This window comes from Belonocnema kinseyi, chromosome 9, assembly GCF_010883055.1.
Source record: "Belonocnema kinseyi isolate 2016_QV_RU_SX_M_011 chromosome 9, B_treatae_v1, whole genome shotgun sequence".
Lineage (NCBI taxonomy): Eukaryota > Metazoa > Arthropoda > Insecta > Hymenoptera > Cynipidae > Belonocnema > Belonocnema kinseyi.
The window spans coordinates 85,331,924-85,358,834 of record NC_046665.1 but is presented as its reverse complement, the minus strand read 5'-3'; the positions used below and the strand labels follow the sequence as shown (position 1 = coordinate 85,358,834).

The following is a 26,911-nucleotide window of genomic DNA, read 5'->3' as shown; positions in this document are numbered from 1 at the left end:
TTTATGTTTATAATTTTACAATTACTGCAATTTTTAAATTTGCAATCTTAATGGTGTTGAGGTCAAGGACAAAGTGACAAGTTTAGAAAATGTTTAAACATTCAGAAAAAAAGCGGTTGACTCATTTCAATCATTTGAATGAACTAGAGATTTTGTATACAGTCAGGTTTTGCATATGGCAGACTTTAGAGCTAAAAATGCTCTAAAATAGGAGAAATAGAGTGATTTTTCAAAAATAGGAAGGTAATGGGGCAATATTTTTGTTTACAAAATTAATTTAGATAACATACTAAAGTCAATTTCTAAAGACTAAAATTGCTACGATTTCAATTCGAAAAATATTTCATTTTCAGCAAAATACATGACTTTGAAAAAAAAGTTGAATTTTAAACCAAAGAGATGAATTGTCACGTCAAATATTTAATCTTAAACCATAAAAATTAATTTTCAACTAAGAAAGATCAATTTCAAACCAAAAATGAAATAGCTGCATGTTCAGATAAAAAAATGCAACTAAAACAAAACTTAATTTTTAACGAAATAGTTAAATTTTAAACTAAGGCAAAAAAGTATTTTAAACTAAAAATGAAGTAGCTAAATTGTTACCTTAAAAAAATGCAACTGAAACAACCTGGAAATTTCAACTAAACAAATGAATTTTCAACTACAAAATATCAATTTTCAAAGAAATAGTTAAATTTTAAACCAAAGAGATGAATTTTCATCTAAAATATTTAATCTTCTACCAATAAAATTATTAGTTTTCAACAAGTAGTTGAATTTTCGTCTAAAAAAGATCACTTTTAAACCAAGAATCGAATAGTTAATTTGACAGTTAAAGATAAATTTCAACCAAAACAAGAACGAGTTTTCAACAAAATAGTTCAATTGCCAACCAAAAAGAAGATTTTGCAACTAATTGAATCTTCAACAAAAAATTAATGTTTTACAAAGAAGTTCAGTTCTCAGTCAAGTAGTTAAATTTTTTTACTAAAAAATATGATTTCTCAACGGAAAAAGTAACAGTTGATATTTAAAACAAAAAATATTGTTATTCTAAACAAAAAACAATTGAATTCAATCGAAAAAGACGAGATTTCTACAAAGCACTGGAAGTTTCTACCCGAAACTATGTATTTTTAAAAGAAAAGAAAAGAATTTTAACAACATAGTTGGATATTCGACTCAAAAAACCGAATTTTAGATAAAATAGATCATTTTGACCAAAATGGTAAAATTTTTAAATAAAATAGTTGAATTTCGAACCCAAAGGCTAATTTTCAAGATAATAATTGAATTTTCTACAAAATTGTTAAAATTGAACAAATGGTTGATTTTTCCACATATATTTTTGAATTTTCAAGCAATTAATTTTCAACCAGAAAAAAACAACAAATTTTCTACAAAACACTGATATTTTACCCGAAAATATAAATTTATAACCAAAAAGTTTATTATCAACCAAATAGTTTTATTATAGACCAAATTATAGAAATTTTTCACAAAAAACGTCATTTCTAACCAAATATTTAAATTTTTGACCAAGTATATTATTTTTGTCAAAAATATTTGAATTTTCTACCAAATAGTTGAATTTTGTACAAAAAAGGTTGAAGGGTTAAAAAAATTTCTGAAAAATAATTGCAATATCAACTTAAAAATATGCATTTTTAACAAAACAGTTCATTTTTCACCAAACAGTTCAATTCTCGACAATATTCCAAATGGTTAAATTTTCATACGTTAAAAAGATTAAACTTCAACAACAATATTTGCATTTTCAACTTACTTGTGGAATTTTTAAGCCAAAAGACGAATCTTATAGAAAGTAGTTAAGGTATTAAAAAACCAGTCTATTTTCAACCAAGAAAGATGAATCATCTACCAAAATACGACGTTCGTCTTCAAAAAAATTAATTTTAAATTTAAAAAAAAAAAGAATTTTATATTCCAAAAATCTTTTTTAATGTAGAACATTTTAAAAGATTTCCAAAATTCTAAAAAAATCTGGAAGGTTTTAAGACCATTTTTTCAATTTTGAAAGGTTTTTCCAAATTTTAGGAGTACAGTGAAACTCTTCAATAACCCTTTCGAGAATTGATCAACCGCGCCGTGGTAGGCGTAATAGGGGGTGCGCGGGGTGGTCTGCGGTTGTCACTTAGGCGGGCACTTAAGCGTGAATAAACAAAATCGGAGCGGGATATATTGAGGCAGTTCCCACCCACTGTCATCCCCAAAATCAGCGCTATGGAAGAGTTTCACTGTAATTCGATTCAGCCTAAAAGGTATGTTTAAGCGTTGTAGAAGTTTCGAAGATATTAACAAAACAAAAAAAATTGCAACTAAAATGTTAAATTTTAATGAAAAATATTTATATTTTCTTCTTGGGTTCTATTAGTTGAGTTCGCATGTAGGCGAAAAACGAAACAAAGCGGAAACAAGGGGAAAGAAATGAATTTGAAAGAAAAGAGTAAAGGGAAAAGAGTGTAGAATCTAATATGGGCTAATTACAATTTCAGAATTGCCATCAACGACTCATTCTCCAGAATTACTCACAAGATTAACAGCGGAAACCATGCACATCGATTGCACCGGTTCTAGTCGAGTTTGTGGCGGTGAGACTGCTTGTCGTCAAATTAATCATACTGCATCGATTTGTGTTTGTCCTCATGATTCCTCTTTACCGACACCGGATATGAAATGTCCAACTCGCATCGTCGGTAAGTAACAAATTTTAACAAAAAATTTAATGCTTCTACAGTTTTAATCGAAAATAAAAACATAATTAATCATTTCAGTTCCTAAGCCACCAAAACCAATACACAATATAATTCCACCAAGTGGAAACATCAATGATAGTTCAACTGTTCATCCGGAAGCGGAACAGGTATGTTGGAATGGCAACAAATTAAATTAAGATGAAACATTAGGATGCCTCATAGTTCCTTTTTTTTAATTTACTAATACCTTTAATCGAAATTTTTTCGTTTGGTGAGAAAAAAATGCCCTATTTTTTCCAGATTAAAAAAATATATTTAGAAGTCGCTATGCAAGTTTTTATGTCAAAATTTGTGTATTTTTAATTATACCATCTTCCTCTAAAATCTTTACCACATTCTCTTAACACTTCCTTCACCCTCTATTCCTCTCCTATATTCTACTCATACATGCTTCCATGTTTCCGCTTCCCAGTCACAAACTTTGCACTTTCTGTTCTCTTCTTCTTCCCAATACATCCCTTATCTTACCTCGTTTTCCAATTTAAATTTTCATATTCTGGTCCGTCTTCTCTCTCCCCATCCCTTTTGTAAATACTTTGGTACTCCTTCCTTTTTCATCTTCTTGCACCATTTATTATATTTTGATTCCTCAATCATCCCTCATTTTTCATTCGATTTTCTTACCCTGCCACTTCTCTTCAATTCTTCATTGTTTACTGCGGCCCTCCCTCCTACATCCCTATCGCTAAAGAACTCCTTTCTTTTTCCATCTCGTTACTTCCTCTTTCTGATCTAGTACCTAATTTATCTCTTTGCACTTCTTCTCTCACCATATATCCAGGCATCCTCCAGTCCACCCCTAACGTTCGCCTTATATACCTTTCTTGTGAACTCGCAATCTCTTCCCTTACCTTCAATCATTTTTTTAACCTTCTTTTCCCTATTCTCCATACATATTTCACTCTCCCTTCCATCTCCCAATCAATTCTGTTTCCTCTCTCCTCCTTTTCTAAACCTCATTATATTTGACTTTTATAATATTATTCCCCTGGTATGTCCTCTTCTTCGTTTCGTTGTCTAACATATTTTTCTCCTTTCCTAACTTTCATTACTAAGCTTAATAGCAAAAATTCTGCCATCTCAATATCCTGGTTAACTCCCTTCCTTCTATTTTCCTCTCTCTATTGACTACCTGTCAAACCAATTCTAGTAGCCTTCTCCGTCTCTTCTTCAAACCTTTTACTTTTACTCCTCTTTTATATCACAGATCTTAGTAGATTCCTTCTTTGTTTATTACATTCTTCATGCCATCTACTTCTACTCCGTCCTTTAAAATCTTCTCTTTTGCTTGTGCCCTCGAATACTCTTTTTATTTCTCTTCTCATTACTTCCACCTCTGTACAGTTTCCTCTCACATGTTGATATTATAGACCTTTTTCTTGAAATGTTCTTTTTCTTATCTGACCAATCCCCTCTTCCTGTTCTTTTTACCCTTACTTCCTTTTTATCCTTCTTCTTATTACTCCTTTTGTCCTCTAATGTCACTAGTATGGGAACGTTATTCGAATCTATATAATCGTCTGTCTTTAGTTTTTCAACCTTTTACCTCGTATGTTGTATGTTGTATGTTATTTTTTTATTTTATTGAAAAAAAAACAATATTTTTAATACTCCTAAAAAAATTTAAGATGATTTTTTATTTGGAAAACTGAGTTTCAAGAGAAACTTGAAAAGGGCTTCAAAACATTTAAAATGATTTCTTAAAATTTCTGAAAATATTGTAAACCATTTTAAATAAAAATTTCTCAATTTTGCAAGATTGCAAAATTTGATTGAAAAATTCGAGTTTTAAGAGATATTTAAAAGTTTTGGATATATTCAAAACTAATTTTAAACTTAAAAGCGATTTCAAAAAATGTGAGACGTAGATTTTTGAAGAATTGCCTATACAATTTTGAAGCTTTTTAGAAAGATTTCTTATGTTGAAAAATTAATTTTAGGAGATTATTTAAAAGTATTTTTAAAAATGTCGAAAGATTTCCAAGATTGTAAAAAAATAATTTAGAAGGATTTAAGACCATTTCTTTTAGTTATAAAAGTTTTTTTCAAAATTTTAGGAATAATTCAATTCAACTTAAACGATATATTCAAGAATTTTAAAAGTTTCGAAGAGATTAAAAAAATTTTAGAACTTTGAAAGATTTTCGAAAAAATATCAAAAAATTTTTAATTTCTGCCGAACTTATACAAGATCTAAATTTTTTTAAAGAGACTCCAGTTTTTCCTCAATTTTGCAAAATCATTTAAAATAAAAAAAAAATTAAAAGCTAGATACTTTTTCGACATATCTGAAATCTTCAACAATCTTTTTGAATTTTCTTAAGAATCCTAGGAAAATGATATTTACATAAACTTAAAAACAAATAAACTTAAGAACGAATTGTTATTCAAAATTTTTATTTTGTGTTAAAAAATAATATTTCTAAGCAAAAATTCGTTACCTAAAACTTCAATTGCTCTGCTAACAAATTTATTAAAAAATTCATATTTTTTGTAGAATTTCACTGTTTTTTAATTTTAAATTGAAATATTTTTTTGCAAAAATATGAACTATTAAATATTTTGTTTTAACGATTAATCTTTTCTGGTTAAACTCAAATATTTCTGATTTAAAATTTAAAAAATTGTATTTTGAATTATTAAATAATATTTTTTTGGTCGAGAATCAATCTTTTTTTATGGAAAATTCGATCATGTGGTTGAAAATTCATCTTTTTTTTTTAAATTTAACTGTTTAGTTAAAAAATATTCGTAGCCACGCATAGATATGTTCAGTTTTATATATTTAGGCATGCTTCTCTCATTTAAAGTGTTTTTGTGTAGTTTGGTTACTCAAATTTACTTTTTTGAGTTTGTTTTCTTTTAACTGATTGTTAAAATATACTTCTTTTCAAGGCTTGTTGTGCAATTCTGTTACACATTTTTAAACCACAAATTCGACTTTTTAATTTTTACATTCTCATCAGAGATGGTATTAGATTTGTGTGAAATTTCACTACGCCCCCAGTTTTTGAAAACCCCTGAATCCGAAAAACAGGTTTTTACTAATGTGTCTGTATGTATGTCTGTATGCCTGCCTGTATGTCTATCTGTCTCTCTGTCTATTTCCACAATAACTTTTGACAAAATTAAGCTATTAGTTTGGCCTTTGGTACATCGTTTAGTATCCTAAACTAAAGGTCAAGTTCATTAGCCAGCCATCTTGGATACAAATTTAAAAATTGGGTACATTTTGAATAATTTCGAAAACACTTTTTCAAAATTCAAACATTCTCTGTGCGGTTATTCACAGTATTCAAAAATTCTAACAATTTATCCTAATGAATTTTGCATAAAACCAAAAATTACCAGAGTTATAGCATTCACAAAATTCCAAAGAGACACACGTTAATGAATATTTTAAGCCAAATAACGCACGATATAAAAAAAGTCCAGAGAAGAATAATGTTGCTTTTTGAATGCCCTACAAGATTGTCATAATAAATTTTTGAATTTTCTAGAAAATCAGAAATTATCATTTTGACAGCTTACAAAATAATGAAAAATTCAAAAATTCCATTTTTCGGCCAAACTATTCAAAATACGGTAAACGATGAGTTGACGAAAATTGTGCATTTCAAGAAGAATTACAAATTCGTTCTGAATCACTTTTTAACAGGATGCGTACTTTTGGCTTTAATGTACAACTGTGCAAATTTTAAGTCGAAGAGCTAAAAATTAAACTATTTTATTTTTAATAAAAGAAACACGAAATTGAATGATTTCATATTAAAATGTCGAAAATAGTACAATATTCAAACGTTAAACATTTAACATTTTAAGATACGAATTTTGGAAATAGGATGATTTAAAATTCAAATGCATGGAAATAGTATTATTAATGATTAAATAAATAATTACGTTATTAATCATTAAAGCGTTTAAAACCTATGAAAGCGAAATATGAAACATTTAGTGTCCAAAATAAAAATGCAGAGCTGAATTTTTAATTTTTCAACTTTAAAACTTCCTTTAGAATTATTACTCATTCCTGAAATTTTCTAATCAAATATTTAACAATTATTTTGAATTATTTATACGATTCTAATGTTTTAAATCGTGCAATTTTAAGCTTTTTAATTCGAAATTGTTTTATATTTATATCTAAAATTATTAAATTCAAAACTGACTACCAAGTCTTTTAATATGAAATTTTGAAGTATATAAACTTTTTTATAAATGCGTATTCAAAACTAGAATTTCAAATTAAAATTATAGAAGTTTTAAAAACGAGAAATACATTTTTTTAAAGTATCACATCCTGCAATATCAAGTGCCATTCAAAACGACTGGATAGATTTTTTGTACTGAAAAATGTTACTTCTGTAAAAAAAATCAGTGTCATTTCCGCCGTTCAAAATTACAGAATTTAAATTTTTGAAAGCCTCGAAAGTAAAATTATTCTAAACAGTTTGAAAATGACGCGCTTTCTGATTAGAAACTCTTAAAACTTGGAAAACGCACAAATTATGAAAAAGGGGAAATCTCCCGATGCAATATTGTCTTTCTCGGCTTTCTCCCGGTTCTCCAGATTCTCCCTGGTGGATTAGCCACCCTGAGCTTATGTTTTCAAATATTCTTTTCTAAAGTTTCCTCATTTTCAGGTGGAGCAGGCGAGACAAAAAGTACCTGAAATAGTTGGAATAGCCGTAGGCTGTTTTTTAGTACTGGCGATAGTAACGAGTGTAATATATTGCTACAGAAGAAGAAACTACAATGCGAAGTCCAAGCGCAACTCGCTCGATGTAATGATTAATTATTGTGCCATTTCAGTCTTAATAAAGCTGAGAAACTTTAGCACGATTTTGATAACCTTGGCATACACTATAACTGTTTTGCACAACTTTTCACTTGCAAAAATATGTATTTGTTAAAATTCATCTGTTCTTCTTTCAATTATAGAGATAAATTGTTTAAACACGATTAAAAATTGTATTTCTCAAGTTGCATGCAAAATAATTAATATTACATTCCAATCAGATCATTAATTAATTCGTTTTTTTTAAACGATTCTTCATAGTTTGTGTGCTAAAATTTCTTAGGGGATCGAATAAAGATTATTTAATGAATTGTTTTTTTTTATAGAATACACCTAGAAATCTTAAGAAAAGTCTTCTACTTGATAGTAAATCTACGCGAAATCCTCAGTATTTTGCGTGCTCTTCACCAGAAGTGCCTCTTTTGCAGCGAGATTCCCTCGTTTTTTTACAAGATATTGGAGAAGGCTGTTTTGGTAAAGTTTACAAAGGTTCGTAAACGAAAATCTATTTAAAATTACAAGGTGGCCGAATAACTTTATCTTCAAAATTCCCTGACTTTTCCATGACTAATTTTTCATTTTACCTGAGGATTTAACTATTTTACTGAAAATTCGTCCATTTTGGTAGATTTCAACTGTTTTTTTTTAAATTTTTAATTTAAAAAGTTTTTTGTTGAATAATCAACTATTACGTTTTTCGATGCGATAATCAATTTTTGTTTGGTTAAAGTCAACTTTTCGTAATTTAAAGTAAACAATGAGTTTTTTGTTGTTACATTATCAACTATTACATTTTTTATCGAGAACAATAATTTTTTTATTGAAAATTCAAAAACATCCCCTAATTTCCCAACCCACATTTCCCCTGATTTACCTTCATTTCACCACTTCGCCTACTCTTATTTTCCCACTTCCCCTACCTTCATTTATCCTCCCGCTCTCTAAATACACTCCGCTAACGTTCCCTACTATCCCACCCCTCATTTCTCCTCTCCTTTATTTTCCTCATTTCCCTAATTCCTCTAACCTCATTTCTATTCATTTTAACTACACTCCCTCTCCTCATTTCCCCTCACTTCCCCACCTTCATTTTCCCTCAATTCTTACACACCCCCTCACTTGCCCTCCTTGGAAAAACTTTGCTTTTCCACCCAGAATTCCTATTAATATATCCTGAATATTTTTCCATTTTTCTTAGAAATAAAAATTAATATTGGAAAAAAATATTCATTTCAGATCCGAAAACAAAAAAGAATATCAAATTATTTACGATATTTATGTCGTAAAACCCAGCAAATCAAAAAATATATTAATATTTAAAATTCCAAAATTCTAATCTTGTAAGATTTGTAAGATAGAATTTAAAAGTGACTCATGTGCATTAATAATGTGACTATAGATCTGGTGAATTTAAAAGAATTCGTCAATAAGTAGTTTAGGTCAATCTTAACGGATTTAGGAGAAAGTCATAAAAATTCAAAAAGGATTCAAACTAATTCAAAAGAATACAAATGAATTGGATTTTTTTTAGTTTCATTGATTTCAGTAAAATTAAAGTTAATTTCTAGGAAATTGAGAAAACTGAGAAGAATGTGATGAAATTCCATCAAAATTCATAGTAAGTTTGCAAAGATTAAAGTGAATTTTTAAGAAAAAGTATTAAAAAATAAATTGAATTCAGTAAGTTTTAAACAAGTGTAGAAAAATTTAAGGAAATTTAAAACAATTTGCTGAAATTTCTGAGAATTCAAGGTGAGTTTTAAAAACTTCAGGATACATTAAACAAAAATTGTTGAAACTTAAAAATTACTTAAAATTATTTAAAATACTGTAAAATCCTTTAAACAAATTTTAAATCCCTTCAAATTACTAAAATTCATTGAAAATTCCTTGAAATCTTTTATAATAATAATCATTAAAATTCTTAAAATGTTTAAAAATATTCTAAAATCTTATTGGTTCAATAAATTCATCGTATTTCTTCTGAAATTCTAAGACACTATTTAAAACCCCATGCAGGTTTTTTTTGGCTCTTACAATAATTTAAATCCTTTGAAATTCCTTTAAAACGTTTAAAACTTATGAAAAGACATTGGAATCTTTTAAAACATCCTAAGATATTTCAATTCGTAGAAATATTTTGAAATACCTTAAAACTTTTTTAAACTCTTAACAAATCCCTTGGGAGTTTAAAAAAATACACTATCATCTGTTAAAATCCCTTCAAATTGTCGAAATCTCTTGCAAATTCTTCGCAATCTTAAAGTTCCGGAAAATATTTCTGATAATTTAAAATCTTTTGAAACCCCCTTTAAAACCTTTTAAAGCACTTTAGAATTCCTTGGAATTTTTAAAAATACTTCAAAAAATTTTTAATCTTTTGAAATCGCTTCAAATTAATAAAATCTATTACAATTTTTTTTAAATTATTTGAGCTACCCTAAAATATTTTTAATCATTTGCAATGATGACTACAGATTATTGAAATTGATTAAAAGAACCCTAAAATATCTCGTATTCTGTAAAATGTTTTGAAATCCGTTACAATTTTTTAAAGCTTTTAAAAATTTTTCGAAATTTAAAAAAATGCCCTCATAACGTTAAATACCTTAATTCTTAAGAATACATTCTTTCAATTCCGTTAAGATATTATAAAATCCTACAAAATTACATTAAATCTAATTTTTCCTGAAATTCTGGAAAATGTATCTAAATACCTAACTTTTAAAACTCCTAGGATCACTTTAAATCCTAAAAAATCTTGTAAAATTCGGTACAGTCTTTTTAATTATTCTAAAACCTTATAGGTCCTATCAAATGATTCAATATTTTCCGACATTGTAGGCCACTTTGTAAAACCTCATGAAAAAAATCTTCGTTCTTTTAAAATCCATAGAAATTCCTTGAGTATTTTTTAATCTTGAAAATACCTTGGAATAAGTTAATTTATTGAAATAAAAATTACTTGAGTAATTTATTTCTATTTTTAAAAAGTGATTATAGTAATCTTATCTGTAAAAAATTATTATAAAGTGATTTGAGAAAAAAAAGAGACTAAAAGTGACTATGTTGCAGCCCTGATTATTTTTGGCAATTACATAAATTGCTTCTTACAGAAATTCCTTGACTTTTACCTGACTTTTCCTGTCCAACAAAATTTTCTGATATTTCCCTGCTTTCAAGATTTTCCTGGACCTATGGCCACCCTGAATTAATTCTGTATGGCAAAAAATAACAGAAAAATAATAATTATTAATGATTTCAGGTGAACTACAGTATGGAGAATCAGTAGAAATAGTAGCAGTTAAGGTATTAAAAGAATCGGCTTCACGAGAAGTTGAGGATGATTTTATGCGAGAAGTTGATATAATGTCAACTTTTCGTCATCCAAATATCTTACTTCTTAAAGGGGTTGTCCTTCGCGAAATAGGACATAGTCCTTGGATGGTATTCGAATATATGCCATATGGTGACCTTACAGAAGTATTAAGAGCCAATTCTCCACATCATTTTAGGTCTTCCAGATCAGATCTTGAACCCTTGACAAGGGTAAGTACCAAATCATAAGAATTATAAATAAAAGAAGGAAATTTCTTTAAATTAATAAAGAATAATCTTCCAATGTATTCATTCACGTGTTCAATTTCAAATTCTCAAATTTTAATGGACTCGAAATGTAAATAATTTGAATTCAATGTTTCCAATTCTAATTTATTCAATTTTGAACGCTTTTGATTAGAAGTAATGCCATTTCAATTTCTTAAAATTTCAAATGATACAATTTAAAAAATTCCAATTATTAAATAAGTAAAATCGGGAAGTTGGGAAAGGGACGACTACACAGAGAGAGAGAGAGAGAGTTTCGAGATCTTCAGAGAGTTAAATAATGCATTTTCAAATTGTTTATATTTTTAATGTTATAAAATAAAAATCAGAAAATGTGGAGACGCGTTTTTCGCACGTGTATTTAAAGCTTGTTAATTGATCAACAATTTATACCTGCAGGAATCGCTACACTGGATAATTACCCAAATAGCTGAAGGAATGATGTATTTATCAACACAAAGATTCGTTCACCGAGATTTGGCATGTCGGAATTGCCTAGTGGGATATGGTCTGATTGTCAAAATTGCAGATTTCGGAATGTCGAGGGATGTTTATACGTGTGATTATTACAAAGTGAGAACAAATTCTTTTATAATAGTTTAAGAGAAAAAAAGCTGCATTAAAATAACCCAATCAAAAGTCTCTTAATTTTTTAGTTTTTTAAATTTATTGTTAATTTTTATAGATGGGAGGTTCGCGGTTGCTTCCAGTACGTTGGATGTCTCCGGAAAGTGTGATGTATGGTCGCTTCACATTAGAAAGTGACGTGTGGAGTTTTGGGGTCGTTCTTTGGGAAGTTTATTCCTTTGGAAAGCAACCTTATTACGGGCATAATAACGAGGAGGTGAGTTAATTTTTTTTTTAATTGACTTAAAATCTTCTAGATTGTTATTAGAGATGTTTGAAAATCTTTTAAAATTTTATGAAATCTTTAGAATTATTCTTTTAAAATTAATTTTGAAAAATAAAAAAATCTATGAGTTTTCCAGGAATCGTAAGAAAATTTTTTTATTCTCTTAAAACCTTTCAACATTCTTAGGAAACTTCATTTTCAAGATCTTCCAAAATTTACAATTTGTTTAAAATTGTTTGAAATCTTCTCAAGATGTAAATAATGTCAATTAATTTTCAATACCAAAATATAACTCAACAAAAGAAAGTTATGTTTTTTACCAAAATATGACTTTTCAATTAAATAGTTCAATCAAATTTCAAAAAAATGACTGACATATTAGAATAGTCGCATAGCTCCATTTTCAAAATTCCCTCATTTTTCCCGGACCAATATTTCATTTTTTCTGATTAGTAATTTTCAACTACTAGAATCTTAATCTTATAATATTTTCAACATATAATCTTTTATAAACGAAATAAAACAATTTACAATGCTTCTTATAGAAATGCCCTGACTTTTTCAAAAAATTCAAAATCCCTGATTTTCAGGTTTTTCTAAACCGCTCTCTCAAAGTTTTTGACAATGAAAAATTAATTAATAAATGATTTTTCAGGTGGTTAAGCTAATTTTGCAAGGTATAATGTTGATACCACCAGAAGACTCTCCACCCTATGTGTGTCAAATAATGAAAGATTGCTGGAAAACAGAACCAAGAGATCGCTTGCGATTTCCAGATGTTTTGGAATATTTAAGAAAAGCTGAAGAAGCTTTTGCTGAAATGGAAACATTACCACGGCCCCCTCAGGGCCCAGTTACACTCAGAACACCAGATGTCCTCGATCCTGATGGGTATCTTTTACCAGCTCCAGCAAAAATTTGTGAATACTGGCAACCACTGCCGCCAATCGCTGATGAGCCTACTGTCACTTGTACATAAATTTAAGATAAAAAAATGTAATTTTTTTTTATGTGCCTTGTTAATACTCAAAAGTGTACTTGAACGAATATGACGAAAATGACGAAGTCACGATTTGATGAATTAAAACGTATTATTTCAGTATGTATTAATTTGCTCTCAGGATTTTTCTATGAATCTCGACAATCACGTAAGATTGAAATAAGATTGAAATATTAGAATATGTGTACAAGCTAGAATTGTAGAGTTTTGTTTAATTAATTTTAGGGATTCCTCAATTTTAATAATAAATCGTGTGTTTTTGAATTATCAGTTTTCTGCTTCTAAATTAAATTTTATGGTGTTATGCTGATTCTTTGGTTGCATTTTAATTATTTTCTCTATTTATTAACTCTTATGCCACAATTTGGAATATTTTAATTTTTATAAATAAACAAAATCTAGCAGATAACTTGTACCGCTGTTTTGGTTCATTCATATTGGAGTATTGTATTATGGAAGTATTTATAATTGTTAATATTATTACATTAATAATAATAATTTACTAATGATGTACGTTGGACGCACGCGTGTGTCAAAGGAATGCAGTCACACGTGAGGTCCGTCGTGATGGCGAAATGAGACGCAATGCGCACGCACGCTCCTACCCATCACTCCGTTGCGAATGGTGGTGGCAACATGCGTGCGTTATGACTCACACAGCGTACCTCGCATGGGATGAGTGTAATATGCGTCGCACGATTATTATCTGGGTATAACCATCTTTCTACCTCTTCTACCATACTCTTGTCAATAAGTTCCTGTGCCATATGTGCTTCATGAGATCAACCTCACTGGCAAAGCCTACAATTTAGATCCCTGAAACCCTTATTATCAGATTTCCCGACATTTCCACATCTAAGTTTATCCTATTGTACTTCTTCCAGGTATACAGAAATACTGAATCCTTGATTTTCCAAAATTCCTCTTTGCCCATCCTAGTTTTCCATTTCCCATAGTCCTCAAAGTAGGTGGACTAGTTTATCCTCCTCCAGTATTTTGGAATCTCCTGTTCAATTTTTGTCCCTATATTACGTTTTAAGTTTTTGAAATTTTTTTAAATTCCCCGAATAAATTTAATAGGGATCAAATCTTCTCCAGGAGCTTTTTCCACCTTCATCTTCTAATACATGTTACCATTTCCTCATAAGTCATATCACCATTAAGTTCGTCTTCTCCTTTTTCCCTGACATTTTCCATTAGAGTCTAGAGAGACCAGCGATTCCCAAACTTTTTATGCACATCCTGGGGAGCGGCAGGGCCACCGCCCTCACATTTTTCACAATACCCTGCCGCCAAGGGGGGACACTTGACTGCTTCACTGCTTGACACACCATGCTTCACGCGAGAGAATTAGAACCGGTTGAGAAAGATTAAAATGTGTTAATATGTTAATAAACTAATTTTAAGTAGTTGAATCAATTTTCTAATCTAATTTTAAGGAAATGAAAAGAAATTTGACGAAAATCGGTTAATATCTTCAATGAAAGGGTCCTCATAGCGTGGGGGGGGGGGGCTGCTGAGTGGCCGGGCCCGGGCTGGCGGGCGCACCCGAATTGAGCCTGCGGTGAACCACCCTTGCCTTTCTCGTCACGAATTGAGCCCAGCGGTTAAGTAGGCAATTTTCGATGATCCTGAATTGAGCCAAAACTGCCCCGCCCAATAGAAGTATGAAAATAAAGCTATGAATTATCTTTTATTTTTTTTGCTTTTCAATCTCTTGTATTGTGTTCGTGAAATGCTCTTAAAAATGCTAAATAGCAGTTTTATGTCAAATTCATGCTAAACACGATAATGTTTGGCACATTCCCAACATAAACTATTTTCATTCGATGAGTGAAAAGTTTCCTAGTACTTTTTTCACTAATTTGGAGTTGTTTAAATAATTATTATTTGTTTAAAAAGTTGTTTGCGCTTGTTAATCATGAGAATTTATTATATTTTAGAATAAATTATACATTTGGGATAAACATTTGGTAGAAATTGAATTTTTAGTTCAACTATTTAGTTTAAACCATTTAGTAAATAATTTAACTTTTTCATAATAAATTCGCTTTTTAAATTGAAAATTATTATTTTTTATAATGAAAATTGAACAATGTAATTTTTGGATAGAAATTAATCTTTTATAGTCTAAAAATCCAACTATTTCGTTGGCAATTTCGTCTTTTTTAGCATAAAATTAATCTTTTGGGTTGAAAATTCAAGTATTTGGTCTAAGTTGAAATTCTTTATAATTTTTTTTTTTTTTTTTAATTGAAAATTCATAATTTTAGTTGAGGATTTAACTGCAATTAAATCCTCAACTAAAATTATTCAATCAAAAAAATAAAACAAATAAAAAAAATCAATTAAAAAAAAAGAATTTCCCGTTTCACGATTTGAGACCCTCTGAATCCGAAAAACACTTTTTTACGAATGTGTCTGTCTGTATGTCTGTCTGTATTTCTGTCTGTATGTCTGTCTGTCTGTGAACACGATAACTTTTGAAAAAATTAATCTACTATATGTGTCTTTGCTACACTCGTTTAGTGTCCTAAACTAAAGGTCAAGTTCGTTAGCCAGCCATTTTGGACAAAAATTTAAAAAGTGGGCACATTTTGAATTTTTTTGAGACCACTTTTCCAAAAATTAAAAAATTCTCTGTACGGTTATTCATAGTATTCAAAAATTCGAACAATTTATCCCAATGACTTTTTTCATAATATTAAAAATTACAAGAGTTGCATTTACAAAATTCCAAAAAACACACGAAAATGAACATTTTAGGCCAAATAACGCACGATATGAAAACAAGTCAAGAGAAGAAAAATGTTGCTTTTTGAATGCCCTACAAGATTATCACAACTTTTTTAATTTTCTTGGAAAATCAAAAATCAGATTTTGACAGCATACAAAATAATGAAAAATCCAAAAATTACATTTTTTGGCCAAACTGCAACATGCGGTAAAACATGAACAGACAAAAATTGTGCATTTGAATAAGATCTCCAAATTTGTTATTAACCACTTTTTGATAGGATGTATAGTTTTGACTCTAATAATGAAAAACATGATTAACATTAAAAAACAAAAAAATTCGCCCGCTTCGTGGGCACATTCTGATCACAACGTATGTTAATACATTCTCATCAGAGAAGGTATTAGATTTGTATAAAATTTACCCCCCCCCCCTCCCAGTTTTTGATAAAAATTCACGTTTTGAGGCCCCTTGAATCCGAAAGACAGGTTTTTACGAATGTGTCTGTCTGTCTTTATGTCTGTCTGTCCATGAACATGACAAATTTTGAACAAAATAATCAATTAGATTGGCCTTTGATACACTCTTTTAGTGTCCTAAGCTAAATGCCAAGTTCGTTGGTGAGCCATTTTGGATAAAAATTCTAAAAGTGAACGTATTTTGAAAGTTTTTGAGACCACATTTTTTCATGATTCAAAAATTCTCTGTACACTTGTTAATAGTATTTGAAAAGTAAAAATGTTAATTTTCGAAAGCCCTACAAGATTTTCATAACAACTTTTTGAATACTTTCGAAAAATTGATAATTCAAATTTTGACCTTACAAAAACTAATCCAAAATCATAAATTGCATTCTGCGGTCAAACTATGCAAGATAGGATAAAAAATGATAAGACAAACATTGTGCACCCAAAAAATTTACAAATTTGTTATGAATCACTTTTTTATAGGACACGTAGTTTTTGTTTTATTTATAAAAAAACAGTGAAAATACAAAACTTAAATTTCTCGACACATGAAGCAAGCTAAGAAAAAATAGATAACATTTTTTTTACCGATTGTTAGTTTCTATTTTATTCGTGAATAACAACATTAAAAATAAAAAAAATTACATTTTTGGTCAAACGACACAAGATATAAGAGAAAGGTTGTTTAACCCAAAAAAATCTAAATTTAAAAAAAAATAATGTCTGGATAAAACGCGTAGTTTTCGTTTTAATCGTAAAAAAAACAACATTATAAATAATGAAATTGACTGTTCGGTGAAACGACAAAAGACAAATTAAAATATTCATAAGGGCGTATGTTCCAAAACGTAGCTACAAAATTCCCTTCACCTATTACATTCTCATCAAGAGAAGGTATTATATTTGTGTAAAATTTGACCCTCCCCCCGTTTTTGTCAAATGTCCATGTTCTGAGAGCCCCTGAATCCGAAAAAAAGGGCTTTACGAATGTGTCTGTCTGTATGCATGTATGCATTTATGTATGTAGTATGTATGTATGTCAGGCTGTGGGCACTATCACTTTCGAAAAAATTGATCTATTCGATTGGCCTTTGGCAGACTCTATGAGTGACAAAAGCTGAAGTTCAAGTTCGTTAGCCAGCCATTTTGGATGAAAATTCAAAAAGTTAAGGTATTTTGAAAATTTTTGAGATCACTTTTTTCAAAATTCAAAAAATTTCTTCGTAAATATTCATAGCATTTAAACAGGCGAACAATTTATCTCAATGACTTTTTTTGATAAAACTAAATATTTACAAGAATTATAGCATTTACAAAACTAAAAAAAAAATCAACATTTTAATCCAAATAACGCACGATATTGGAAAAAGGCTAATAAGATATCTAAGAGAGTTGTCCAGGCTGATTTTTGAATTAGGTTTTCAATTTTATTATAAATAAACAAATATGACGCAAAAATGACTTTTTTCTATTTGACGTTTCCGGTGCTTGTCAATAATAGGATAATGGTTGAAATCGCTTAAGTTGCATAAAATAGCATTAGTTCAAGATATTCCAGTATTAGACAATATACAAAAAAAAATTTGTTATCAACAAATTATTTGTCGAAAACATTTTTTCTACGATTTTCCATAAATACAAATTTTTTCAATTATGTTACAAGAAATTGGAATCGAAACAATATAATGTAAAAAATTTCTCTTCTGATTATAATTGTTTATATTATAAACAAGTTTAATGTTCAAATGCAGTAATCAGGCATTTTTCGACAGAAATATTCGTTTTTTTCTATGTCCATTTTTTCAATTCAAAAATTTATGATAATTTTAGCAAAATTCATAATTTGTTGATCAATCTTATGATTTTTTAAACAAATTTAATAAAAAATGCATTATTTTGACGTTTGTCGACAGAAAAATTTGGGTTTTTCACTGGCAGTTTTTTTAGTTGCGAACTTCATGACAATTTCAGCTAAAATCATAATTATTTGATCAATTTTATGATTTTTTAAAAACAAATTTAATAAACAAATGCATTATTGGGGCATCTATCGACGGAACAATTCTTTTTTGGTTCAATATCAGACTTTTAATCGGGATCTTCATAATAAATTCATCAACATTCATGATGAGTTGACACATTTTATGATTTTTAAAAACAAATTTAACAAACAAATGCATTATGCAGGCATCTTTGGAGTGAAAAATTCGTTTTTTTCGATTTCAGTCTTTTTAATTGGGAAGTTCATAATGATTTCAGCGAAATTCATAATTAGTTGATAAATTTTATATATTTTTTAAAACAAATTTAATAAAAAAATGATTATGCGACCATCTATCGATAGACCCTCGTTAGTCGAAGCTTTGTGGGTCACTGAGTTAGGGATTTAATTTAATCGTAAAAATAAAATTGGAAGTGAGTAAATTCAGTTTTTGAAAACCGACAGAGGTTGCAGTAAAAGGTTTAATAACCATTTTTTTTAAAGAATGCGCTTTTTTTAAGAGACAATGAAACTACGTCTGTTTTAACATCAATGCATGTTATGAATTGTAATAAGATACATTTATGAAAATGATATGCAAGTTGACATACAAATTTGAGTGCGAAGCACGAAATATGTGATGAGAATGTATTCGTTAAAGCCGAAGGAGCTTTAACAAAAAAAGTCACTATCACCAAATTTCTGTTGTCGATGTTTTGACTTTTAGTTTTAAAAAATCTGTGGATATCTGGAATATACAAAGACCGAGCGCGTAGCGCGAGATAAATATATCATCGAGCGCGAAGCGCGAGAATCAACAGTCGCGCGCCCTAGGCTCGCCCAAACTTGTAAACCGCAACAAACATAATTGTTCAAACAAATCATTATTGTTTATTAATACTATAATAATGGAAGATAGTTGCTGTTTTTTCTGAAATTTTACAATTTTTTCAACTTTTCACTTAGTAAAGTAATAATGAATGCAAGATAAGAAACACAACGTTATAACAATTTATTATTTTTTATACTTATATTCTCTTGGATAATTGCTAGAAAGTCGGGTTTTTTTCCGAATTTTTAAACTTATTTTTAACTTTTTAGTTAGAGCGAGGTAACAATCAATTAAATTTAGAATAAATAATTTGTTAAGCAATTCATTATTATATATAAAGTAAATATTTACAACGCTCGTAAACAATTTAATTTTTAATAATATTCTCTTTGATTAATGCTAAAAAGTTGAGGTATTATTTTAAGAGAAGATGGATATAAAGAATAATTATTTGTTTATATAACCTTTGATGAATTTAATTAATTTTTGGCACACGCTAAGTGAAAAGAAAACAAAATTAGAACAGTTTAGAAAAAAACGCTACTTTATAACATCATTCAAAGAAAATATTATTAAAAGTCAAACAATAAATGATCTAAACAATTATCTTTGTTCTTTAATTAATTATTACCTCACTTTATTTAAAGAGTAGACAAAAAGTGAAATTTTTTTAATAAACTGCATCTTTCGAACACTAGTCCAAGAGAATTTTATTATAAATAATTATGCATTGTTTAAGCGATTATTTATATTAAATTTAATTTACTATTGCCTTGTTCTAACTGAAAGTTTGTAAAAAAGTTGGAAAATTCGGGAACAACCGCAACTTTATAACTCTATTCTAAGAGAGAAATTGCAAAATAATTTTAAACAATTTTAAATTTATTTAAACATCCAATTATCAGCATAAACAAGAATTTTATTCATTAGAAACAATTTGTGTTTTAAAAAGCGCAAATAATCAGAATTAGCGTCAAAAATATTTCAAACCCAAATTTTGCAATTTTACAAAAAGTTAAACTTGTAGAATTTGTTTAATTTAATTTGAACGATTTTTCAGTTTTACTAATAAATTGTAAGTTTTATCATAATCATTTTTCGGTTTCTAAATTCAATTTCCTGATATTGATTACGAGTAAGATCAAAATACAATCGAATATGTTGAAAATTTGTATTTTTTATGAATTCAACTGTTTCTCATTTGAAATAAAAATATTTTTTGCTAAAATATCCATTATATACTATATTTTACGTTTAGAATTGATCTTATTTGGTTGAAAATTTAACTATTTGGATCCTTTAGGATGTATATAAACTTGAAGAAAAAATAAACTTTAAATATAAATATAATAATAAATTTTTAATAAACAATAAAAATATTTTAATATACAAAATCTTCAAAAGGTTTCAAGAGAATGATAAAATTATATCAAGATTTCTGGGAGATATTTTTTAATGATTTTTTATTTTAAGTGAGCATTTAAAAAGATTTTAAAACATTAACGAAAATTGTTAAGATTATCAAAAATAAAACCGCAAGATTTTAAGACAATTTTAGAAATAATTCAAGTCAGTTTAAAGGCTATTTAAGAATTTAAAAAGTTTCATTAGAATAAAAATATTTTTATACATTGAAAGATTACCAAAAATGTATCAAATAGTTGTTCTAAATTTTTTTCTAAACAATTTTTTTAAATCCTGTGAAATAAAAAAATCTTAGGAACTTTTTAGATACTTTCGCGACATATCTGAAATCTTCAAAAAGCCTTTTGAATATCCACGAGAAACCTAGAAAATTGAATTTTTCAAACTTAAAACAGATAAACAATGCATTTTTTTGGGTGAAAATGTGGCTTTTTGGTTTGAAAATTTTATCTCTTTTAGTAAAAATTTTCATTTTTCTATGATTTTAAAAACCGATAATAAAAAATTGTATTAAAATTTCAGGGAAAATTGAAACTCATTTTTCATTTTAAAGAATTATTTTGAAGAGAATATTTAAAAAGATTTTTGGGGTTATCCAGAAAATACGTGATATGTTTAGGGTGGGGGGAGGGGGGCTGGAGTGAATGATGATGCTAATTTTTTTGGGCGCTAAAAAATGCCGAAAGCTAAAATTCGCGACATTAAAATTCCTGAAAAAAAGTATTCGAAACAGAAAATACGCAAAATTATAAAATTTCCAAAAAATAAAAATCCCGGATTCGAACATTCCCGAATCTTAAAATGCTTGACAGAATATACGACACTACAATATTCCCGCACTAAAATAATTAGAAAATTTTTTGCTTAATAAATATGATTTATTTATTAAAACATTAAAAATAAATTGACTAAATATTTTTGTGACGACTGAAAAATCCCGACTCTGTAATATTCTCCAATTCAAAAATTCCCGAAAATATAAAATAATTTCGGAAATATAAAAATCCCAAATTAGAAAATTTCCAAATTATAAAATTCTTGAATATAAAAAATTTTAAAAGAAGTTCTGTAATAAATATTATTTATTCATCAAAAATAAAATAATCAAATATTTTTATCACGGAACCTTTTTTTAATGTTTAAAGTTTTTAAAATTATTTTTCGAATTAAAAATAACAATAATTAAACAAATATATTTCTGGGTTTTATTAAAAATGTGCATAGTATTTTTTTTTAATTATAAAAAACGTTCTCAAAAACCGAATTGGTAATTATAAAAAAAAAAAAATTAAAAGGACGCTTCGAGATAAATCAGTGCTGAATTGAATCCTGCGAAACTTGTTTGGAATATATTATCAAGATCGAAGAAAATTTGGGAAAATTTTCTTTTTCGTTTAAAAAATATTTTATCATCGTATTTTTAATACAGAAATAATATTTTGAAAAAATATTATTTAAATTCTAGAATTTTTTAATTCAGCCATTTTATAATTGGGAAATTTCATTTTGGGAATTTCATTATTCGGAAATTATATTTTTCAGGAATTTTAATATTCGAGAATTTTCCGACGACTGGACGAATGGAAAACCCCGAATAATAAAATTCCCGACAGTTTATAATATTACCGAATTGAAAAATTCCTAACAAAAATGGCCGAATTATAAAATATCCGAAGTAGAAAGTTCCTGAATTTAAAAACATATTTTAATTTATTTTATTTATTTATTTATATTAAATTATATTTATTTATATAAACCTATTTAAATTTAATTTAAAAAATTGTTTTCAATCAATTTTTGTTTCATAAAATAATTAAATATTTTTATCAATATGAAAAATATATTTCTAAATAAAAATTTTTGTTTAAAAATCTGCATCGTATTTTTAAAAACTTGCAAAAAGCGTTCTCAAAAATAAAATTATTTATTTAAAAGAATTTTTTAAAAATGAAGATAAATCAGTGCTGAATTGAATTCTGCAAAGTTTGTTTAGTTCAAAGCGCACGTGTTTTAAAATGTATCCTTTTACGCATTTTTATACAATTATTGTAGTTTTAAATTCAAACATTAATTTTTAAAAACATTAAAAATTAAAGAAGTTTGTTCTTTGATACAAAATACTTGATTGTATTTTTAATAAATAAATTATATTGATTCGAAAACTATGTGTTTAATTGTTTAAATTCGGGAACTTACTATTTCGACAATTCTCTGTTGGTAATTTTATGATTCAAAAATTTTCATATTCGGGATTTTCACATTATGGCAATTTTATAATTTTTTGAATTTTTTAGTGTCGCTAATTTTATTTTTCGGGATTTTTCAGTCGCCTCTTTGCAATTTGGGAATTTTCGCGTTTTGGAAAGCTTACAGTTTCGAATATTATATAATTTGATAATTTCCTGTAGGGATTTTTTTAATTTACTAACATTATAAACTCACGGGAATTTTCAAACTCAATATATTTATATTTCACTAATTTTATCATTTCAAGAACTTTCCTTTTGAACATTTTAGATTTCAGCGATTTTAGTGTCGGAAATTGTATGATTTGGTTAAAAAAAAATCGCATTTCATTGTTTCACTAATTTTAAAAATCCCACCCCCAACAACACCTCTCGCCTGATTGGAACACGTTACTACAAGTTTCAACAGTCTTTTGTTTTCTCCGATTTTCAATAATATCCTAACCAAAAAATTGTGTATACATCCGCTGTCAAGGTTGATCCTTCAACGTCTTATTGTGATTTTTTTTATCAGAAATGATGACAGATTTAGTGAAAATCGTTACTTACGATGACTCTTCCATCCAGACGATGAAATTTCCTCAGAAATTGTGGAAAATCGTCAACGATTGCGAGAGTGGTGCCATCCTCTGGAGTTGCAACGGTCGCTCCATCCTCCTCGAGTACACACTATTCCAGGACGAATATTTGACACCAAAAACCTCGATTTTTAAGACCACGAATATCACCAGTTTTATCAGACAGCTCAATTTATACGGCTTCCGAAAAGTAACTTCTCATCATCGCGATCCTGTCTGCAATTCTCAGAATCCGGATATGCACGAGTTTCTACACGAGAACTTCCGGTCTGATCGGCCTGACCTTTTGCCAAAAGTTTGTCGAAAAATGAATGTCAAGAAAGAGGCCCAGAAAGAGGATCCAGATTCGATCTTTAACCATTCGGATGAATTTGATTTCCCTCGCAAAGGAGAAGAAATGACACGACTCCAAATGTGTCAGGTACTTTTCAACATTACTTAAATTAGTTTTTTTTCAATTTTTCGAATATCATATATTTTTCAGTGTTTCTTGATTCTTCTTTTCTTAAAAGTTCTTCTTTATTCTTTAAGTCTTTCTCAAACTAATTTTACAAGTTCACATTCTCTTAATAAATGCTGTATAAAATCGAACGAACTTTTCAAATAACTCTGTGAACTTGAAACGTCACATCCCTGCAAAAGGTTGAACCAATCAGAATAATGGCAAGCACTATTTTAGAGTATTTCATGTTGTGACGTCGGCTAGCAAGTTGTCTGCACGGCGAGGGCTAAGCAATGATACCAACTGCATGGGACAAAACTTAATTTCTTTATATAACTTGTGGTGATCCCACTTAAATAGCGTTATTTGCGTGAATATTTAACAATCTTTTTATAATAGACATCCTTTTTCATTGCAAATTGAGATGTTTTGTTAAAAATCGCTTTTTTGATTTAAAAACTATATTATTTTCGAAAAAAATTAACCTTTTGTTTAAAATTTATTTTTTATTGCTGATAAGTCAAGTGAAATTTGTTTTGAATTAAAATTATTTTTTCTGAAAATTTTAGTTTTTGATTTAAAAGTTCATCTTGTCAGTATAAATATTGCTTTTCTCTTGGAAAAAATACAACTTTTTTGTTGAAATTTAAACTATTTCCTAGAAAATTTACTTTTTGTTTAAAATTTCTATTTTGTGTTGAAAAGCCAATTGAAATCTTTTCGGATAAAAATTCAACCCTTTTTTTTATTTGTCTTTTCTTAATTCAAAATTCACCTCTTTTAGAGGAATGTTCATTTTTCTTTGCAAAAATGGAACTGTTTGATTGAAAAATTAACAATCTTGTTAAAGAGCATGCTTTTTTGTTAATATTCAATTATTTAGCATAAAATTAAATTATTGTTTTGGTGTTGAAATAGGAATTGGAATCTTCTTTGGATAAAAATTTTGCTATTTTTTAAATAAAATAGCAAATAAATAAATAAAATAAAAAAGCACCTGTTCGGTTGAAAATTTAACCTCTTATTTGAAAGTTTGGCTTTAAAATTCACCTGCTTTAGCAGAAATTACATCTTTCTTGAATAAAAATGTAACTATTTGGTGGAAAATTTAACAATCTGGTTCAAAAGTTATATTTCTTGGTTGAAATTTCTGCTGTTTTGTTGTAAATGTAACTATATCGTAGAAAATTTACTTTTAGTTTAAATTTAATATTTTGATATTAAAAAATGATCTGAAGTCTTTTCTGGATGAAAGTTTAACTTTTTTTTTAAATATGTCGTTTTTTTTTTATTAAAAATTCATCTGTTTTAGTACAAATTTCATCTTTTTTGGATAAAAATGCAACGATTTGGTTGAGAATTCTACTATTTTGTCCAAATTAATCCTTTTTGGTTAAAAAAACTTATTATTTTTGGATTGAAAACTCAATTTTTTCGTAGAAACTTATTTTTTCATTAAAAATTCACATTTTGATCGTAAAAAGTCAACTAAAATCTTTTTTGGTAAAAATTTCAAATATTTAAAAAAAAATTTTTTCGATTAAAAAATTCCTCTGTTTTTGCAGAAATATCTTTTTTTTATGAACATTGAAATATTTTGTTTGAAAGAGTTTGTTGAATCACTCTGTTAATAAATCATTTTTTTCTTGAAGATTTATATTTTTAGTTAAAATCCATCTCTTTTGTTGAAAGTTTAACTATTTGGTTAAACAATAATCTTTTTTAATCGATAATTCAAATACATTATAAAACATTTATTTTTATGGTTGAAAATTTAACTGTTCAGTGAAAAATCCTTTCTTGGTTTAAAATTCCCCTTTTTTAGTAACATATAATTTTGTTGGTTTGAAATATCATTTTTGTTGGGTAAATGCATTAGTTTCATGGAAAATTAATTTTTTGCTGAAAAGTCATATTTTGGTTTGAAAATTCAAATTTTCTAGAGAAAATAAGTCTTTTGGCTTGAAGGTTTAACAATTTAGATACAATTTAGTATTTTAATATCTTTTCGTTGGAAATTAGTTTTTTTGTTTACAAATTTATCTTTTTGGTTCAAAAATTATTTTTCGTTGAAAATTAAACTGTTTAATTGAAAATCCGTTTTTCTTGAAAATTTTCTATGTTTCGACAGTTTTTTGGTTAAAAATTGGTATTTCTTGGTGCAAAATTAATCTTTTTCTTTATTGTATAAAATTAATCTTTATTGAGAAAAACTAATTTTTCCGTAGAAAGTTATCTGCTTTTATTGAAAATGTAACTACTTGGTTGAAAGTGGAAAAACTTGGTTAAAAATTCTATTTTTTGGTTCAAAATGTATCTCTTTCATTGAAAATTGAACTGTTTTGTGAAAAATTATCTCTTTCGGTTAAATTCAACTGCTTTGGTTTAAAATTAAAATATTTTTTTGATTGAATTATCAAACATTATATTTCTTGTTCGCAATTAATTTTTTAAGTTGAAAATTCATATAGGTATTTTGACAAAAATTTGTTTTTTTTTATGGAAAATTATAATTTTTGTTTGAAAATTTATATTTTTGGTAAAAAATTAATCTTTTTCCTAGAATTTTTCTCTTCTTTGTATTAAAAATTCAACTATACTTGGTTGGAAGTGGAAATTTTATTTTTCTATTCCGTGTTTATCTTTTTGGTTGAAAATTAACATATTTGTTGAAAAGGTCATTATTTTGGTAGAAAACTAATCTTCTCTGTATATTTTTTTTTAAAATAATGACAATTTAACAACTTGTGGTTGAAATTTTAAGAACTTTGTTGAAAATTCCAATTTTTTGTTTGAAAATTCATCTGTTTGATTGAAAATTTAACTATTTTGTTAAAAATTAGTATTTTTCGGTTGAATTCAACTGTTTTGGTTTAAAATTAAAATCTTTTTTGATTAAATTATTAAGTATAACATTTTTTGTAAGAAATTGATATTTTTTAGGTAAAAATTCATCTCTTTGTTAAAAATTTTTTTAAATCTATCATTTTTAATTGAAAAGTCATGTATTTTGTTCAAAATTTGTCTCTTATGGTGCTCTTTTTTGCATAAAGACCTAACAACAATTTTGTGATTTTTTGTTTGTCTGTTAAAAATCATTTTTTTTTACTGAAAATTTACTTATTACATTTTTTGTTGAATGCGATTGGTATTATTGCTTGACCCT

The 26,911-nt window shown here is 27.7% G+C and overlaps 2 protein-coding genes across 3 annotated transcripts in view; both read left to right on the top strand.

Moving 5' to 3' along the window:
• LOC117180448 (muscle, skeletal receptor tyrosine protein kinase-like) overlaps positions 1 to 13,386 on the top strand; it is a 41,469-nt gene extending 28,083 nt beyond the window's left edge. Inside the window, exons 2-9 of the mRNA XM_033372947.1 lie at positions 2,520 to 2,720; positions 2,799 to 2,887; positions 7,424 to 7,564; positions 7,905 to 8,067; positions 10,844 to 11,127; positions 11,584 to 11,757; positions 11,870 to 12,028; positions 12,693 to 13,386. Coding sequence (XP_033228838.1) covers positions 2,520 to 2,720; positions 2,799 to 2,887; positions 7,424 to 7,564; positions 7,905 to 8,067; positions 10,844 to 11,127; positions 11,584 to 11,757; positions 11,870 to 12,028; positions 12,693 to 13,016 — 1,535 coding nt within the window. The 3' untranslated portion in view covers positions 13,017 to 13,386. The remainder of the gene's footprint in view (positions 1 to 2,519; positions 2,721 to 2,798; positions 2,888 to 7,423; positions 7,565 to 7,904; positions 8,068 to 10,843; positions 11,128 to 11,583; positions 11,758 to 11,869; positions 12,029 to 12,692) is intronic.
• Positions 13,387 to 23,168: 9,782 nt separating this feature from the next.
• Positions 23,169 to 26,911, top strand: part of LOC117180064 (heat shock transcription factor, Y-linked-like) — a 6,886-nt gene continuing 3,143 nt past the window's right edge. For both annotated transcript variants that reach the window (XM_033372379.1, XM_033372378.1), the window contains exon 1: positions 23,169 to 23,724. In XM_033372379.1, coding sequence (XP_033228270.1) covers positions 23,242 to 23,724 — 483 coding nt within the window. In that variant the 5' untranslated portion in view covers positions 23,169 to 23,241. The remainder of the gene's footprint in view (positions 23,725 to 26,911) is intronic.